Below are 15,543 nucleotides of genomic sequence, written 5' to 3'. Positions count from 1 at the left end.
TTCACAGCTGGTTACTTCCCCCCCCCATGCTGTGACCACACAATGTTTCACAGCTGGTTACTCCCCCCCCCCCATGCTGTGACCACACAATGTTTCACAGCTGGTTACTTCCCCCCCCCATGCTGTGACCACACAATGTTTCACAGCTGGTTACTTCCCCCCCCCATGCTGTGACCACACAATGTTTCACAGCTGGTTACTTCCCCCCAGCCCCCCATGCTGTGACCACACAATGTTTCACAGCTGGTTACTTCCCCCCCCCATGCTGTGACCACACAATGTTTCACAGCTGGTTACTTCCCCCCAGCCCCCCATGCTGTGACCACACAATGTTTCACAGCTGGTTACTCCCCCCCCCATGCTGTGACCACACAATGTTTCACAGCTGGTTACTCCCCCCCCCATGCTGTGACCACACAATGTTTCACAGCTGGTTACTCCCCCCCCCATGCTGTGACTACACAATGTTTCACAGCTGGTTACTTCCCCCCCCATGCTGTGACCACACAATGTTTCACAGCTGGTTACTTCCCCCCCCATGCTGTGACCACACAATGTTTCACAGCTGGTTACTCCCCCCCCCATGCTGTGACCACACAATGTTTCACAGCTGGTTACTTCCCCCCCCATGCTGTGACCACACAATGTTTCACAGCTGGTTACTTCCCCCCCCCCATGCTGTGACCACACAATGTTTCACAGCTGGTTACTTCCCCCCCCCCATGCTGTGACCACACAATGTTTCACAGCTGGTTACTCCCCCCCCCCATGCTGTGACCACACAATGTTTCACAGCTGGTTACTTCCCCCCCCCATGCTGTGACCACACAATGTTTCACAGCTGGTTACTTCCCCCCCCCATGCTGTGACCACACAATGTTTCACAGCTGGTTACTTCCCCCCAGCCCCCCATGCTGTGACCACACAATGTTTCACAGCTGGTTACTTCCCCCCCCCATGCTGTGACCACACAATGTTTCACAGCTGGTTACTTCCCCCCAGCCCCCCATGCTGTGACCACACAATGTTTCACAGCTGGTTACTCCCCCCCCCATGCTGTGACCACACAATGTTTCACAGCTGGTTACTTCCCCCCAGCCCATGCTGTGACTACACAATGTTTCACAGCTGGTTACTCCCCCCCCCCATGCTGTGACCACACAATGTTTCACAGCTGGTTACTTCCCCCCAGCCCATGCTGTGACTACACAATGTTTCACAGCTGGTTACTTCCCCCCCCCCATGCTGTGACCACACAATGTTTCACAGCTGGTTACTTCCCCCCCCCCATGCTGTGACCACACAATGTTTCACAGCTGGTTACTTCCCCCCAGCCCCCCATGCTGTGACCACACAATGTTTCACAGCTGGTTACTTCCCCCCCCCATGCTGTGACCACACAATGTTTCACAGCTGGTTACTCCCCCCCCCCATGCTGTGACTACACAATGTTTCACAGCTGGTTACTTCCCCCCCCCCCATGCTGTGACCACACAATGTTTCACAGCTGGTTACTTCCCCCCCCCATGCTGTGACCACACAATGTTTCACAGCTGGTTACTCCCCCCCCCATGCTGTGACTACACAATGTTTCACAGCTGGTTACTTCCCCCCCCATGCTGTGACCACACAATGTTTCACAGCTGGTTACTCCCCCCCCCATGCTGTGACTACACAATGTTTCACAGCTGGTTACTTCCCCCCCCATGCTGTGACCACACAATGTTTCACAGCTGGTTACTTCCCCCCCCCCATGCTGTGACCACACAATGTTTCACAGCTGGTTACTTCCCCCCCCCCATGCTGTGACCACACAATGTTTCACAGCTGGTTACTCCCCCCCCACCATGCTGTGACCACACAATGTTTCGCAGCTGGTTACTCTCTTGTGTTTTAAGTGATTATTTCTTTTGTATAGAGAAGCATAACAGCATAGACTCAACTTTTCAAATCTCTAAAAGAGTTTCAGAAATTTTTATAATCAAATTATTTCTCGAGTTTAAACAAACACTGAAACTTTGATTTGATAAGAAGCATGCATCCTCGATGAACGTTTTGCACAGCGAGGAATGCCAGCTGTAGTTTTCAGGATTGTTTCTTAGATGAATAGCACGCTCTTCTCCAAGTCCAGCAGATGTCAGTGTTTCACAGATGGAGTGCGCTGAAGCAGGGCCTTTGTCCACTGTCTCCACATTTGTATGACCCTTAGTCATTTGATAGTGCAGTGAGAATCACTGAACTGGGAGTCAACTGGAGGTCTCCAAGTCAGTCTTTTACCTTTGTAAGGGAATGCGCCCCTGTGGAAAGTAGTTCATCAAAGTCACAAAGTGAACAATGAAGTCAGCCAAGTGTTTTTGTTTCTAAGACTCTCCATCTTCAAAAACTGATGAAAAATAGGGACCAAAATCATGGGGAACAGAAATGTGTAATCCAGAATAGAATTCCCACTTTGGAGGAGAAAGGGACAAATGCTGGTCCATTTGTTTGGGCATATAGACAGCAGTTCAGTTGTGATGAATGAAATGCTAGATTCTTAAAGTGGATAATTAGGTGGAACCATCTGAAAACAGCTGGCTGGATATGGAATTACTGGATGTGAGAGTGACCTTTGAAAACCGTTCTGCTCTCCTTTCTGACTCGTATGACAACAGTGTTGGTACTTGTCTAATACCAGTAGAATAACTCCCACATTCTCTCTGCACATAGCCTTATTCATTGCAAACCATTTAGTTCTGTGTTGAAAAACACTATCGAGGAGTCTATTACCTTTTAAATAAATGCATGGGATAATAGACAAACTATGCTATTTCGTTCTGTGTTATAGCTAGAGACGAATAAGGGAACACTTAGGAAAAGTCAGAGGATGATATCTGTTTTAAAGAAATACCTCATCTTTAACCAGCCCACAGCATCTTTTCAAAATATGTCAAGGAATGTAAGACATGTAATTGCTAGGCTTCAGAAGGTTCTCCCTCATTATGTGATGAGTACCCGCTGTACCCCTGCTGACCCAAGTGCCCTGCAGAGGAACTCCTTTAAGCTTCTGCTTCTGAGCTCTTGGAAGGGTCTTAAAAGGAGTCAGTTTGTCTGGTGGGGTACAGGGGGTACAGGTTACTGGGGTCCGATTACAAACCAGTGAGGACCTTCTCCTCAGCCTTCCTTCAGAATGCTCCCGGGAGTGTGGGAGTGCTGTGCAGCTCAATACTACATTTTCATAAGGAATGTTTGCTTATGTAGGAATATGTTAATGTAGCATTTTTAAATGCCAGGAGTGATTTTAGACTGTTTCTGTATGATCTTAAAGATGCTTCTCACTTGTCCCAGGCCTTCTCCACCTTGCGGTGGAGTTTCTTTTGCTTGGAGATCCCATTTGGCCTCCATGGCTACTCATGTTCTCCTGATTTTCCTGTCAAGCTGCCAAAGGGCTTCAGTGGTTCTCACTATGGAATTTCATGGGTTTCTTTCCTAGCCTCTGGAGGCGCTTTTCCACATGGTCCATATATATGCCCCTGCTATCTTCTTTTCCAGAGGCAGCCATCACTGTCCCTGAATACATGCCAAGCTCTCCATATCTATGTTTTTTCTTGTTTCATTTTGATGTCACAGGCCATTGCTGCTCCTCTTCCAGATCCCTGGAGGTTCTAATTCTTCCAGCACCCACTTCCTTAATGTCATCTTCCTGGAGTTAACCCCTTTGCCGGTGGGATGCAATTGTCTCCTTTCTGTGTATTGCCTTGGCACTTGAATCACCCCATCCCTATTATAGTTTAGGTGTTTCTTTACACTCAACTTCCTGGGTGTGTTTTCAGCTGAGCAAGTTGTTAGACCTAATTGGTATATACCTTTCCCATGTTCTTTATAGTTCCTTGGGTGGGACTGACATTGTATTTATCAAGTTATTAATAATGGCTATATATTGACTTGATTCCGTTGAATTTCCGATAGAAGGTAAAGCTTTAGGAAATTCTTTTCTGCTTTCCCCTTGCTGTCAAGCTGGTTTTAGGGTGCATTAAGGGTTTCAAGATGAAGTTTTTTACATACCAAAAAGACGTATTGAAGCAGATAACAAGGCTAGCTGGAGTTAAAAAAAATCACCACAATTCATTGTAAAGGATGTTATATAGACCTAGGTGACACTTTTTCATAGCATTGTCTTATTTTAACTTGAGTTTCGCAGCAGTAGAAGTTGTTCTAGTCACACAAGGCTCATATCAGGTGAGCTATGAGGCCTATAAAGGAAGGAGAGAGCAAGCTGAAGAGATATACTGTGAGTCTGGTTATGTTTGCGGAACCAGAGATACTGCTGGGCTTTCAAGCGCATGTTAGGCATTTGGGTAAAACAAGTGATGGAAGTTGGCGAGCAGTTCCCATTTTGCTAAAGTCTTGAGGCTGAGGAAATGAGCAGCACTATAACCGGTGAGGATAATGACTTCCTGAGCTCTTCCTGTACAACCTAAGGACACTCTTACCCTGCACCTTGAAGAGATGCTCTTCGTTACTCTAGAGTAGTGGTTCTCAACCTTCCTAATGCTGCGAGCCTTTAACACAGTTCCTCGTGTTGGGAGACCCCCAACCATAAAATTATTCCTTTGCCACTTCATAACTAATTTTGTTAGTGTTATGAATTGTACTGTAAATATTCATGTCTCCAATGGTCCTAAATGACTCTTGCGAAAGCGTTATTTGACCCCCAAAGGGGTCGCAACCTACAGATTGAAAAACACTGCTTTAGAGAAAGCCACATTTTCATTCCTTCATTAGTTCAAGGTCAGCTGGGTTTACAGAGTGAGTTCCAGGACAGCCAGAACTATACAGAAAAACCCTGTCGCAAAAAGCCAAAAAAAAAAAATCTCTTTTGGGGACCTGAAAGTGCCCACTGATAGTTAACACATGCACCAGATGACTTCCCCGCCAGCCTGAAGGAACATGGTTCTTCTTTCCATTTCTCCATCTCTGTGAGTTTGACTGCTTTAGATACAAGTGGGGGTTGTACAATATTTTGTCTTTCTGTGCTTCTCTTATTTTTTTTCTTGATTGTGTCACATGGAAGAAGAGTGCTAAGAATTATTAACTTAGATCTAAGAGTTTCTATCTTCCTCTTTTTTTCTTTTTTAAAGAAAATTACATAACCAGAGGTTACTCAAGTGTGAGAAAAACATTCATTTTCCCACTTTTATTGTCCTGTTTAGACCATCTGACTATGAATGGCAGCAGATGTCTCCCAAACTTGGTGAAAAATAACACTTAGGAAGCTGTTTGATTAGATAATACTGTGTCTGTGTATTTTTTGCATTGAAAATAATTTAATATCCCCTTCCATATTATTTATTTTAGTCAGTATCTTTTAAGATAAGGTGAATTGAAGTTTGATTTTTCTCTGTGCTTACGCCCTAAGGGAGATGCCCAGATCAAGGGCTGGCAACCTCTTCTGTGGAGGGGCAGGTAATAAATGTTTGGGGCTTCGTGGCTAGTACTGCGTCTGTTTCAGGGACGGACTCTTTCATTTTAGTGACAACATGAAGCATGGCTGGGGTCAGGTGAAATTTTATAACCTTATTTGACTGGTAGACTGTGGGCTGCAAACCCACGTAGAGAATTGGGTGGTGCAGAGATGCTCGGTGGGTGAGAATGCTGGGTGCATGAGAATGCGGACTGAGTTTAAACCCCAAACACAAGCAGAACGCCAGGCCTGTTCTCTCAGGACTGCGGGGAGGTAGAGACCAGAGGATGGCTGGTCCTTATCTCCGTCTCAAGAGAGTAAAGCATAGAGTGATAGAACATTCGATGTCCTCCTCTGGCCTCCATGTGACTGCATGGGTGCACACTTACACGCTGGCTTGTGGTAACTAGTTTGGTATTTTTCATATATGGTTACGATTATTGTTCATAGGGATAGCAGTGATGGTCATGGTGTCTGATAAAATAATGTCAGATAATTGCTAGCTGTTTCCTGTTATCTTAATATCTGAGGCATATTTTCTAGATGAGATATTGGTCAAGATACAATTAAACTGTTAGATGCTTAAGAAAATAGCTAACATGATTTGAAATATGTCTCCTGGTGAAGACTAGACATATTTTAGAGTATTCACACACACACACACACACACACACACACACACACACACACACAAAATTTACTAAAAGAAAATAGCTGTGCTCTGTTTTTACATGAACTTTTTATGGGAAGATGCGAAAAGGTATCTATTTACCCCAGGTGTAGCGCTAACAACAACCAAAATGGAGTCCACCCTGGTCCAACGCAGTAAACCACCGAGTATGTTTACTAGGGTTGTTTATAGGAACATGGGTGAGGGGTTACTTACTGGAGGGTGGGTGGCCCCCAAACAGCTACATCACTGTAAGGCCCCACTCCATCATGGGTGGTGTGTCATGAAAGCTGTTCCATGGAGTCTCACTTTCAGTTACAATTTCTCTTTTTATATACTGTAGCGTCTGAGAGCTCTCACAGCTGGTTTGTGGGAATGAGTAGTGGCTGAAATCCCAAAGGGGGAGCCTGTGGTCATCCTTCACCTCTTTCTATTGGGGGTGTCCATAACCCTGCCACCATTACCATAGTCCTTGCATTCGTTGTAATTTCATTCTTACTTTGTTACCATGGCGATGGGCCAAAGTTTTCTCTAGTCTTCTTATAGCACTGGGACAGTCATTTCATGTCCAAATAAAACAGATAAACAAACCCAGCAGTGTTGATCATAAAGATGAGACATAAGGTAGAAGCTAAAAATAATCCAAGTCTCCATGCCCAGATGTAACCACTGATAATAACCATTTAAATCTGTTTGTTAGCTTCCGCTAGACTCACAGTCTTTTTCACTTTTCACTTGATAAAAACCCACCAAGGGTGACTTTGTGGACGTATTCGAGAACAGAGGATGCTGAGGAGTGAGCTGGAGGGTAACACTGTATCCCCGTGCAGCACCCACATTCCTGTCCAGCAGCAAATCCGCTGGTAACATAGACCTTCTCTGTTCTTACTCCCACCTCCTGCATGTCTGTGGATGGTCAGTGTTCCCCAGCGGTTACTACCTAAGCACTGCCAGCCCCCTAACTGTCTGCTTTATTGAACTTCTTCCCAGTTTGTGTGTCATCTGTCCATACTGTGACCCAAGCCGAACTAGTATAGATGTCATATTCAGTGTGACTGAGCCTGCGGATTTAGTAGAATAGTCTTTGTGAGCTTTACCCTTCAGCAAAGAGCTCCCTCTTCCCCAGCACTGGAGTCTCAGCATCTTGATTCTCCCATTTGGAGAAAGCAGATGATAATGTGTCTTGAGGGGCTGTGGGCAGGAGATGTGAGGATGAGTCTGAAGTGGACAGCACAGCTGACCATGAGCATCAAGGATTAATGCCACTGTTCCTTCTGTTCTTAGACATAGGCACTTCCCAGAGGAGCCTCTGGAAAAGGAAAAGCGGTTTATGAGCAGGATGCTTTTTCATCACATCTGAGTAGAGCTACCATTGCCTAGAGCCTCTATGGTTTATCCTCTGCCCCTGGCTGTAGCAGCTTTTGTGAATGGCTTTTGCCTGCATATTTCTAGTTGACAGCAGAGGGCAGTAGAGAGTTAGGTTTGCTCTTGGAAAGGGTAAGGGCTGATAAAACAAATCTAAATAACTCTTTAAAGAAAAAACTTTCAGAGTCAACAGAGAGTAGGCACTTTCATATCCATAAGTATAAGAGAAGCCTGCATTTACCGAATACCTTACTAAGTTTTTGCATACTTCTTTTATATATTTATTTAGTCTCACTGTTATGTTGGTACTATTTGGGTTTTAAGGAAGGCCTGAGTTGATTAGAAGTTTCTTAGCTACCCGTGGTTGTTGTGGGATCCAAACCCAGTGGTCCATTTGGAAGTCAGTACATTTGACCAATTGCTAGACAGTCTTCTAGGCTTTTGCCTTCACACAGAATGTTGATATTTAAGAGGAGAAATTTACATTTCTAGTTCTGTGTGCCATGTGATAAAGATTCAGAAGGAACATTTTTATGGAAGTATAGGGTCCCCTTCTCATTCAGAGGCTTCTTTGTGTTCTCCAGCTTTTCATCTCAGGGGCAGCCCCTTGTCTGTGTGTCCTTCCCGAGATGAACTCATAGGAATCCACAGACATTGTATGTCTTCACAGACCATCTTTCTTTGACTTTGCTGGGGTGGAGGCTGCTGTGTGGAAATACTCGGCAGTTAGTACCTTAGGAACTTCAGCTTTCTTCTGTGTTTTAGCTGTGCCCAGAGGAGTCTCAATTCCTATCTCCTTTGACCCAGAGGAACGTTAGGGCACAGAGAGGATCAAGGTTTACGTGAGAGAGGTGATTTGGCAGAGACACAGAAGTTTTTCCCGTCAAGGCTACATGTAAGAGACAGATGTACAAAACTGAGACAGGCAGGCACTTTGTGAAAGGCCCAGGAATTTTGAGCTGGGGAGTTGTCCCAGCTCTCTGACTGCTACACTCGGAAGTGTTTTCTTTCTTAAGTAATGACCTCCATTTATTTCTATCACTGTCCATATTTCCCTGGTCGAATTCTTTGTTCAGAGACACAAAGACCTGAAAACCTCTGTGGGTCCCCTATGGATTCCAATCCAGGTCTGTAACTACTTCTTTCATTTAGTGTTCATAGGATTGAGTCAAGCCTCACACTTATAGTATCCTTAGGTTTGAATGTAAGGCATAGATGGGCTTCTTACGTTGTGATACATCACTAGCTGATCAGCCGAGTGCCCTGTTATACACAGGAATACATCTTACCTGGTGTTGTGTGCTTGGCTCAGTTCTCTGGTGATAAATGTCAATTCTGTATTTTCATGCACATCGGTGCCTGTGTCAAAGCAAGAATTTTATAATAACAGTGATGAAATGAATAGTCAGGGGTCATTCTGTCTTTCAATGCATGATTCCCAATGGCCAAAACATTGGGACAAAGCAAAAATGCATTTATGATGTAAATATTTTGTAAATTACCTGTTTCCATTAGGTGATTTAGTTGATTAATTCTTCATGAGTTTCCAGGTTTCTTTTTTAAAAAAAAAATTTATTAAGTGTGTGTGTGTGTGTGTCTTGTAGAGTCAGAGGACAATTTGGGGGGAGTCAATTCTCTCTTTCTGCTATGTAACTTGTTGGCAAGCACCTTTAACCATTAAACCATCTTGCTAGCTCAGAAAAATATATATTTTTAAAACAGCTTATACAAATAACTGGAAGTTGACTTGCGTCTTATTTGTTCTGAGTTGTTTTTCTGTGAGGAGCAAGCATCGTGCATCAGTCTCCTGAAACACAAACATGATGGGTTCAAAGTATTGATTTCTGAGTCTGTCGCAGGAGCTGTCATGTATGACTGGCTGTGTGTTTCGTTTTGGGGTTTCAGGTTCTTTGTGCCGTGGAATCATGTTTGCTAGACGAGCCTGAGTCACTGCAGGCAGTCGCGTGAGCTAAGGACTAGGCATGCAGTGGTTGATTAAGCTGACATTTGATGTTAATAGTTCAGGGAAACTTTACATCATAGTATGTTTATTCATTCGAGGTTGTAGGTGAAGGTGGTTTTGAGAGAGGGAGGGAGGGAGGGAGAGAGAGAGAGCTGAGTTATAAGAAATCTGGAAGAAGAAAGGATTTACTGGACCCCAGTGCAAGGACAGGTTGCAGCATAGTTATTGGACAAAAGAACTGCATGGACACTTAACTGAAGCATGTTGTAGGACTATTGCTATGTTACATAATGTAACCATGGGATGGAACACAGATACCCAGGCAGGAAATCACAAGTGGGTTTGTCAGATTTGTCAGACACGGTTCAGTTGATGTAACTGATGGCAAAGGAGTATACAGAGGAAATGATGTAGAGGTGATGTCTGAGACTAGAAGAAGATTTGCATAGCCAAGAAAGGGCAACTTAGATGTTATTATTAAAGTTACTTCTTTTTGTCTTGGCTCTTTTTGTTTTGTTTTGTTTTGTTTTGTTTTGTTTTGTTTTGTAATTGTTATTTTTGAGACAAGGTCTCAGGTAACCCAGGATGGCCCTGAACTCTAGCGTACCCAAGGATAACTTTGAATTACAGGCTGGGATTACATACATGGTTCACCGTGCCTGTTTTTAGGCAATGTTGAAGATGAAACACAGGGAATTTTTGCCCATAGGCAAACATTCTTCAACGGAACTACATCCCCAACCCTGCTAAATGCTTTTGAGCAAGGAAGAGACAGGAAAAATGCCTTCACTGTAGGAAGAGGGATAAGCAGCTGAACTTTCCAGTGGAACAGTACGTTCAGAATAACAAGATGAGCTCTCTGGCCCTAGTGCAGTTGCGCTGTCCTGCTCATGAAGTTCCTGAAGAAGAGTGAAAGGGAGAAGGAGAACACTAAGAACAGTTCCTGTTGATTTCAGAGCCGAAAGGCTGTTCATATCTCTTGGGCTCCACCACTCATTCTCAGGATCAGGGTAGAGACAGTTCAGTGGCTGAACCAGTTCCATCCTGGAGACCTCTGTCCCAGGAGTCTGAGTTCAGGATGTCCTCAGAGACATCTGCTGTTATTTTACTGAGAATGATGCTCCCAAGGGTGAACTAAATCCTCAGAACAAGGGCTAGTAGAAGCATGCGTAAAATCCGCTTTCATTTTCTCCCACAGCCTGTTTCCTAGGGTTCCTTTTGCTGATGAAGAGTCCACAGCTCTGCCTGTTCCCCTCCCCTCTGTGTCCCTTAATCCAACGATTGCCTCCCTGCCACCCCTGAGAGATATTGTTCTTATCCTCTCCACATTTTGATCCTATTTCTGTGTTTGTTTCAGTAACTTCCTATATCCCATGACAGGGTAGCAACTGCAGCTGTGGGCCAAGTCTGTTTTAGTAAATAAGCCTAGCTAGTTTTCCATGTATGCTGTCTCTGGCTGCTTTCACAGCGCAGAATGGACCTGCAGCCCACAGTGTCTCATAGCCGAAATTATTTACTGTTTGACCCTTTACAGAAAACAAAACTCAACAAACCTAACTCTGGTTCTTTACCTGCAGTCTCTTGGTTTTTTGTTCCCCCTTTGCCTGAGGAAGCCCCAGGGAAAAAAGAATGCAGGGATTAGTTCTAAGGGAGTACTAGAGTAAGTAGGTATACTTAATTTCACTGGGAGTTCCAAAGGAACTCCATCCCCTTCTCTGCCAACCTGTTCAAGAAATGGTGCCTCGTATTTCTTAATTCACAAGAGAAAGTCTCATAATACATGGGATCATCATAGACGGTACTATGAACTGTAGAGTTCATAAGCATTATCTAATTTAATGCTCATGACCTGCAGGTTACCAAGCAGATTTTCAGGTGATAATGTTGAAACACAGACTGGAAAGTGGCTCATCCTTGATCCCACAGCTAGGGAGGATCATGGTCCTTGCCGCTTACCAGCTGCCATCAGAGAAAGTTGCTGTTTCAGAGCACTACCCAATAATGGGTAAAAGGAGGATTGTGAACAAACGCAGGGTATAAGGTTGGGGTAAAGGTAAGATTTACAGTTCTGAATGCAAGAAAGCTAAGAAGCTACACCTCCCTCAAGAAGCATAGCAAACAATAGACTATGACGGTGCAGAAGGGTCCCCAGAGACCTCTCCCTGAAGTTCCTGCTGCAGTCCCGATGAGCGGAGCTCCTTGGCTGTCTTCGCTACATTCTACTCCGGTGGGGCCTGTGAAACAAGAGCACAAGGTGCTTAACAAAATCAGAATTGTGGTGACACTGTGCTGATATCATTGTCCTCTGTTCATGAGCCTTTGGTGATTACAAACAGGGCCATGCCAGAGCTGTGGGAAGCATATGTGTGACGAAGGAAGACTTTTCTGTTTCGCCCACTGAATTTTGACTTTGTGGTACATTAGGGTGTGTTTAGGGTCATACTCTAGTGTGTGTGTGAGGCATGGAAAGCTTATTGAGCCCATACCTGATTTTCTTGTCCCATTAATTTCTTCATCAATGGGGAAAGGAGGGATCCAGAAGTAGTGTTGTGTGTGTGTGTGTGTTTCAGGTGGGGGAAGAGGAGAAAGGAAAGAAAAGATCGTGTGTCAAGGCACAGGAAGGACTTCAACTACAGATGGTTTAAGTCAAGTAAGGAATGCAGTATGTATTCAGAAAAATGCTTGGACTCACCAAATAGCAGAAATGGGAGCACACCAGAAAAGACTTTCTAAGTAACTACTGGAACCAGAGGCCACAGTCCACAAATGGTAGAAGGGCATTGGGTGTGGGTAATCCTATGGAGAGGGACACACAGCCAACATCTAAGTGGAATGCTGGACCCGTGAAAGGCAGTTTCAGATCTCTGAGCTACTTAACAGAACAGTGGCCAGTCTCACTTCTGCTGATCGGTTCTAGAGTCCACATCAAACTAGCAGCTGTGCGAAGATAAATAAACTTACTCGTTTTGTCCCATAGTGTTACTTCTTTAATCCAAGTATATGTACCTTAGAGTTATTAAAATAGGGGTTGTCCTGCCAGGATTGATCCAGGCGAAGATAATATACTAGTCTCTCAGGGTCTTTATGCTCTAGAAGTCTATTAAAATCCAAACATGAAGGATGACTTGGAAAAAATTATGGCCTGCAAGGAAATTTGCTGTCCAGCAGAGTTGACAGAGACATACACACTCAGCTCTACGAGGTAGACTCCAGGGAGAGCAGCAGACCAATCACAGGGAGGAGCAGGGCAGTAGCAGCAAGCTTGACTGCAGCCTGCGGACGGACGATGGCTTTCCTCGCCTGTTTCCTTTCTCCATTCTCTTCTTCCACCAGCATAAATGTGTGGCTCCAGAATTCTGCCTTCTCCTAGGAGTTGGCAATGGTGGATATCCTGGCTGTTCTGTTGCCTTTTCTTTTTGTTGTTTTGCTTTTATACTTTTTATTATGTTAACTAGTATGCCATATGAGATGTCACCTCTTAAATTGTAGGTGTAGAGTGATTTGTTTTGGCTGTAAACACAATGTCATGTCACAGACATCTAGAACTTTTCCATTTTCGTGGCTAAAATGCTGAATGCTGTGTTGATCAAAAGCATCTTCCTCAGGTCCCTGGCAAATGTCATTCTTTCTGTTTATAAATGTTTTACTCGCTGCCTTTCAGTGGAATCATATAGTACATGTGTTTATTTGACTTTTTTTCATTTAGCATAGTGTCCTCACAGTTCATCCATGTCCACTATTAGAAAACTTTCTTCTATTTTTATGGCAGATTAATATGTTACCTCATGTATGTACCATGGGATGTGATTTCTGTTATTTGTTTTGTTTTGATCAGTTGCTACTGTGATGGACATTTAGGCTCCTCTACCTTTAGACTCTTGTGTACAGTTCTATAATGAAATTGGAAGGGTAAAGATCCTCTGAGAGCTTGTTTTAAAAATCTAGGAGTGGGACTGTTAGATTTTATGGTAGTTCTACTTTTAATTTTCTGGGAGATAAGGCATGCCGTTATCCTACCATCTTGTACTTCTGTAGCTAGTGCTGGAGAGAACCACACACCTATCTCTCCTCCTACACTCCACCCCGATCTTCCTTCTCCAGCAAACAAAGCTGCTGCCTGCCTCTTCTTCAGCACACTGCTCCTTCTTTTGTGACTCTTGATGTTCTTAAAAATCCACATCAAGTCAAAATACCTCATGACCTCCTGTTGCCCAGCTAGATTTACTTGCTCTCTGCCGGAGTCTCTAAAGTCCTTGTCTCTGTTGTATGGGACAATTGATAGACATCTTGTTTTGGCCTGAGTTTTTACTTTAACTGAACTACCATCTCCTGATGTATCTTCTCTGAGAACTTTGCAAAATACCTTTTTCTCTCTATGAAGAAGCAGAAATCATAGAAAATGTATGTGTGTTACAGGTTTAGAAGTGAGTTGCTCTGGGAACATAAAGAGGATCCTAGGGAGGAGCTCAAGTGTAGAGGACACTGTTCGTTCCTGGAGAGATAAATGAATGTGATGGGCAGAGAGCAAAGATCAGTGGCATCACTGCTTTCAGCCTGCAGGGCTTGGAATAGGCAGGCTTAGAGGGTCGGATCGGACTACACTTGAGCAGTGTGGGACGTTGGCAGGTAGGGTGAATAGGACATGCCAGGGGCAGGAAGTGGCGTTCACCTCATAGGAAGTCAGCAGCTGCTTGAAGCAGGGACCAGTCTAACTGGCAGTCTGAAAAACACTACTCCTGGCTTCCCGTGCTGGAGAGCCCTTGGCTTCCAACCATAGTATGCCTTGCCAGCAGTGCTGTCTGAGTGGTTAGCTCTCAGCTAAGCTGAAAGTCTGTGCCTACCCTTGCCTACCAATGGCTGGAAAGGGAGAGGAGTGGGCTGCTCGGTACTTTTAATAGCTCCATCCTTTCTGCTTTTTCCTTACCTTCTCATACCCCTCCAGATCTGTCCTATCCTACTGCCCACCAAACCAGGTTGGACAGGTGTGTAGAATCAGCCGCATACTAGAATTAAAGGAAGTTCTGAGGCTCTGCCCATGGACAGTGCTCTAGCTGGTGTGGATGAGGCTAGAGTCACACCTAGCACACACGAGAGCTGCTGAAAGATGGATGCAGGACTGACTAAGTAGCTGAAAAGTTATTTCCTTCTTTGTCCAACTTGATTTTTTTAGTAATTTCACAAAGATTATATATTTCTTTAGAAATTAGAAAAAGGGTTGATGTTATTAGAAATAAAACCCAGATGCTATCCTGAAGTGATCTTGTAACAACCATTGATACTCCAAATGCATTCCTGTTTCCACAGGGGGACTTGACCTCATCTTCATGCCAGGCCTCGGGTTTGACAAAGATGGCAACCGGCTGGGGCGGGGCAAGGGCTACTATGACACCTACCTGAAGCGCTGCCTGCAGCACCAGAAAGTGAAGCCCTACACCTTGGCTTTGGCGTTCAAGGAACAGATCTGTCCCCAGGTCCCAGTGGATGAGCATGACATGAAGGTAGATGAAGTCCTTTATGAAGACGCCCCAGCCTCTTAAGTTCATCCCGTGACAGCCACACTCACTGGTTTGTACCAGTGTGTAGAAAGTGTGTGTATTTTCTCCTTGTCAAAAATGAGTCAAAATGGCACATTAAAGTGAATATAGATTGTGTTTCTTGCGTGTAAATATAAAATATCTGGCTTAAAACCACCATTATAAGTCAGGAGACGTGTGAATACTAGAATATTAATTCAAATAGAGGCAAAAGCTGTATGGTTTTCAGCTTAGCTTCTTGGTGTTAAGATGGTAAGTTGACCTTTATGCTTTGCAGTTTAAATTAAATATTTATGAGTATTAAAGAAACATAGAAATTGGGGGTAAAGGCTCTATTTCTTAATGTCCGGTCGTAGGCCTGATTCCTGTGGCATATGGAGACTCGTCTGTTTTTAATTGGTTTGGCAGTACTTCATGTATTATATCACCTAATCATGGCTTTAGTTACTCACCTTAAAGTTTTATGTATGACACTCCATAGCTATGTCTGGTGGCTAGATGGGAGCCTTTTGTGGTTTACATACTTTGATTCAGATGATGGTCTCTGGCCTTTAGGACTTTAAGATCTGAT

General features: G+C 44.1%; 1 protein-coding gene across 2 annotated transcripts in view; it reads left to right on the top strand.

Moving 5' to 3' along the window:
• Positions 1 to 15,089, top strand: part of Mthfs (methenyltetrahydrofolate synthetase) — a 33,397-nt gene extending 18,308 nt beyond the window's left edge. For both annotated transcript variants that reach the window (XM_075965028.1, XM_075965029.1), the window contains exon 3: positions 14,743 to 15,089. In XM_075965028.1, the coding sequence (XP_075821143.1) occupies positions 14,743 to 14,975 (233 nt within the window). In that variant the 3' untranslated portion in view covers positions 14,976 to 15,089. The remainder of the gene's footprint in view (positions 1 to 14,742) is intronic.
• The last annotated feature ends 454 nt before the right edge of the window (positions 15,090 to 15,543 follow it).

This window comes from Microtus pennsylvanicus, chromosome 3 (assembly GCF_037038515.1).
Source record: "Microtus pennsylvanicus isolate mMicPen1 chromosome 3, mMicPen1.hap1, whole genome shotgun sequence".
NCBI lineage: Eukaryota > Metazoa > Chordata > Mammalia > Rodentia > Cricetidae > Microtus > Microtus pennsylvanicus.
Note: the sequence above shows the minus strand (reverse complement) of the source record. Positions and strands in the feature narration are given on the sequence as shown.